This window comes from Furipterus horrens, unplaced genomic scaffold, assembly GCF_987537825.1.
Source record: "Furipterus horrens unplaced genomic scaffold, mFurHor1.1.pri manual_scaffold_2, whole genome shotgun sequence".
NCBI lineage: Eukaryota > Metazoa > Chordata > Mammalia > Chiroptera > Furipteridae > Furipterus > Furipterus horrens.
This window is the reverse complement of record NW_028327172.1, coordinates 29,049,315-29,051,794: the sequence shown is the minus strand read 5'-3', so window position 1 is coordinate 29,051,794 and position 2,480 is coordinate 29,049,315. Positions and strand designations below refer to the sequence as shown.

Below are 2,480 nucleotides of genomic sequence, written 5' to 3'. Positions count from 1 at the left end.
AAGTTGTGTTTGAAAACTACCTATCTCTTCAGCATTCTTAAAAATGGTCCTTCTCAAAAACAAACTATTATTACTAACTTGGCTTTAAGTAGGATACTTCAGTGTCATCTCCTCTATCCAGAAAATCGACAGCGCAAGCCAGTTACTGTACATACTTATAATTGTGAATTTTAATTACATCTATTAGAAATTAGCACCTAAAATACTTTGGACACATGGAAGTATAGATTTGGTGGGACACTGGAATTTTAATCTTGTAAACCATATATTCAAGTAATCCATAACAGAACGTTGTCAACAGAAAACTGGGACCCGGGCTGAGACCTAAAACTTGTCTTTTCCTAAATGCAACATCGTGTACCACTCCCAAGAGCTAACAACAGGTCTGTCCAGATGCTAAGCCCAGGGACTTCAAAATCTCCATCCTGCGCCTTACAGGACTCTAGGGCTATCAGAACTTCATCTTTGAGAGGTGACGGGGCCTGGCAGAGGCTCTGAAACCTGCCGTACAACTCCTCCCACGGCACATCTCGGGCCTCGGCTCCAACCCAAATGCCCTTCTGAAGATCGTAGTGCAGATTTCGACCCCATTCTGTTAGGAGACCCAGATAGGCCTGCAAAAGCTCTGGATGGCAGCGTGCCACCGAAGTTAACAGAGCGGCTGGGAGGGTGCGGCAAAAAGTAGCCATGACGTCCGACTTCCCCAGAAGCCAGCGAACCAGCTCGTGACCCCCCTCTCCCGGTGTTCTGGGGCTGCCCAGTTCCAGCTCCTCTTCGGAGGGTCGGGGGAATGACAATGGCAGCAGGAGCGCGGCCGCTATCACCTCCAGGAAGTTGTTCTGATGCAAGCGCTCCCACAGGCCGCTGAGCAACCTGCTGGGGCCTTCCGCTTGGGCCTGGCCCGCCTCCTCCAGCCGCGCCAGCAGCAGCTCCGCCTGAGTCTTTACCAGCGAGTCGCTCCAGAGGGTCCTGTTCTCTCCAAAACAGCTGAAGCGCAGCAGGTGGACAGCAGACCGGCGGCGGGCGAGGAGGGCCAGGCTGCCTTGGAGCGTCTCCTCTTCGGCGTCCCGGACGCCGGGGCCGGGGAAGAGTTGCCGCACCAGGCAGTGAAAGGCGGCATCCCCGAGGGCTCGGTTCTCCAGCAGGCGGTGAGACAGCAGGATGTCGCAGCGCCCCAAGTCCCGGACGTTGGTCAACCCGGGGATTGTAGCGGGCCCAGAGCCGCCCTCCTGTTTCCACTGGTTTTGCAGCCGCCGCTCCAGTGCCGTGCGAATGCGGGCGTGGCGGCCAAAGCGCCTGTGGACGTGGCGCATGTAGCGAGCCCACTGCAAAGCCCTGCGCACGGTGGCGGGGTCCCAGCTACTGACATGTGGTGTGCGGGAGACCGCCAGAACCTCAGAGAAGCGATCCAGGTGCTGCAAGAGCGATTCCATGAGGGCGTGCGAGGGACTTACTTCCGCTTTCACCCTGGAGAGGGAGACTCTCTGCGAGCGCATTGGAGTGTCCGTGAAACGATACGCCTTCCTGCAGTGCTATTGGATGAAGTCCCTGTCAATCTGACAATTGAGCTTTAATCCGGGTACTTGGACTCTGGGAAATTTAAACCGGGGAAACTGTCCGGCGGCTTTACTTTGTCCATCAAACCCTTAGGGGAGGCCCAGTAAGTGTAGGGCATCTGAGCGAGAATTCCGAGAGCCAAGTGAGAGATGCTGTTTGTCACGAAAGCCTCCGTGCTTCCTTTTGCTTTGGAAATAATCCCTCGAAGACATTTACTGAGTTTTGCCTGAAAGAATCTGTGTTGAGGTTTATCACAACCGAGAAACGCCAGAGACATGCTGTTATATATAAGAAAATGTTATTAAATGAAATTTTTAGTTCAATTCAGTTAAGTAAAAACGTACTGACTCCAGTTAATTAACGCCAGGCACTATGCAGAAGTCTGGGCTTTGACACTGTTCTTTCATTATTAGAACTGAAGCCCAGGTTAACTGAAACAAAAAAGGAAACTTAAAGATGAATACTTTCTTAAAATTTTAAAAGAAATTAGAGTTTTATTTCAAAATCGCACTATTTTTTGTTTGTTTTCAGAAATTCCAAGGCAAAATAGCTTAGTTGACTCTTATTTCACACAAATAACTAATTAAAAGAAATAGAGTTTAAAACCGAATAACAAAAACAATGCTTGGCTTAAGTTTGTGGGAAGAGAGGATAGAGGAAGGAAGCCATTTCTGGACTGTCGTCTGGATTATTTATTAACTTATGTATTCAACAAATATTTGCCAACTCTAGGAGTTTCATTATCCAAAAGCCCACAACAATATCTAACTTACTGAAGTGGATGACATAATAACTCATTTGAGCTGAATTTCTTTATCATCATGAAGACAACAAAAACTTTTAATGAGTAGTCAGAACCGGTGTTTTGCTTTAACAAAAAGATTTCAGAAGGGGAGAGTCTTTTCATTTATTAAAACCATCAT

At 48.5% G+C, this 2,480-nt stretch overlaps 1 protein-coding gene across 1 annotated transcript; it reads right to left on the bottom strand.

Annotated features, from left to right (window-relative positions):
- Nucleotides 1–228: 228 nt before the first annotated feature.
- FANCF (FA complementation group F) lies at nucleotides 229–1,483 on the bottom strand. The gene has a single exon (XM_090263146.1). It carries the CDS (start codon nucleotides 1,431–1,433, stop codon nucleotides 342–344), a length of 1,092 nt encoding a protein of 363 aa, XP_090119272.1. The 5' UTR covers nucleotides 1,434–1,483; the 3' UTR covers nucleotides 229–341.
- Nucleotides 1,484–2,480: the final 997 nt, after the last annotated feature.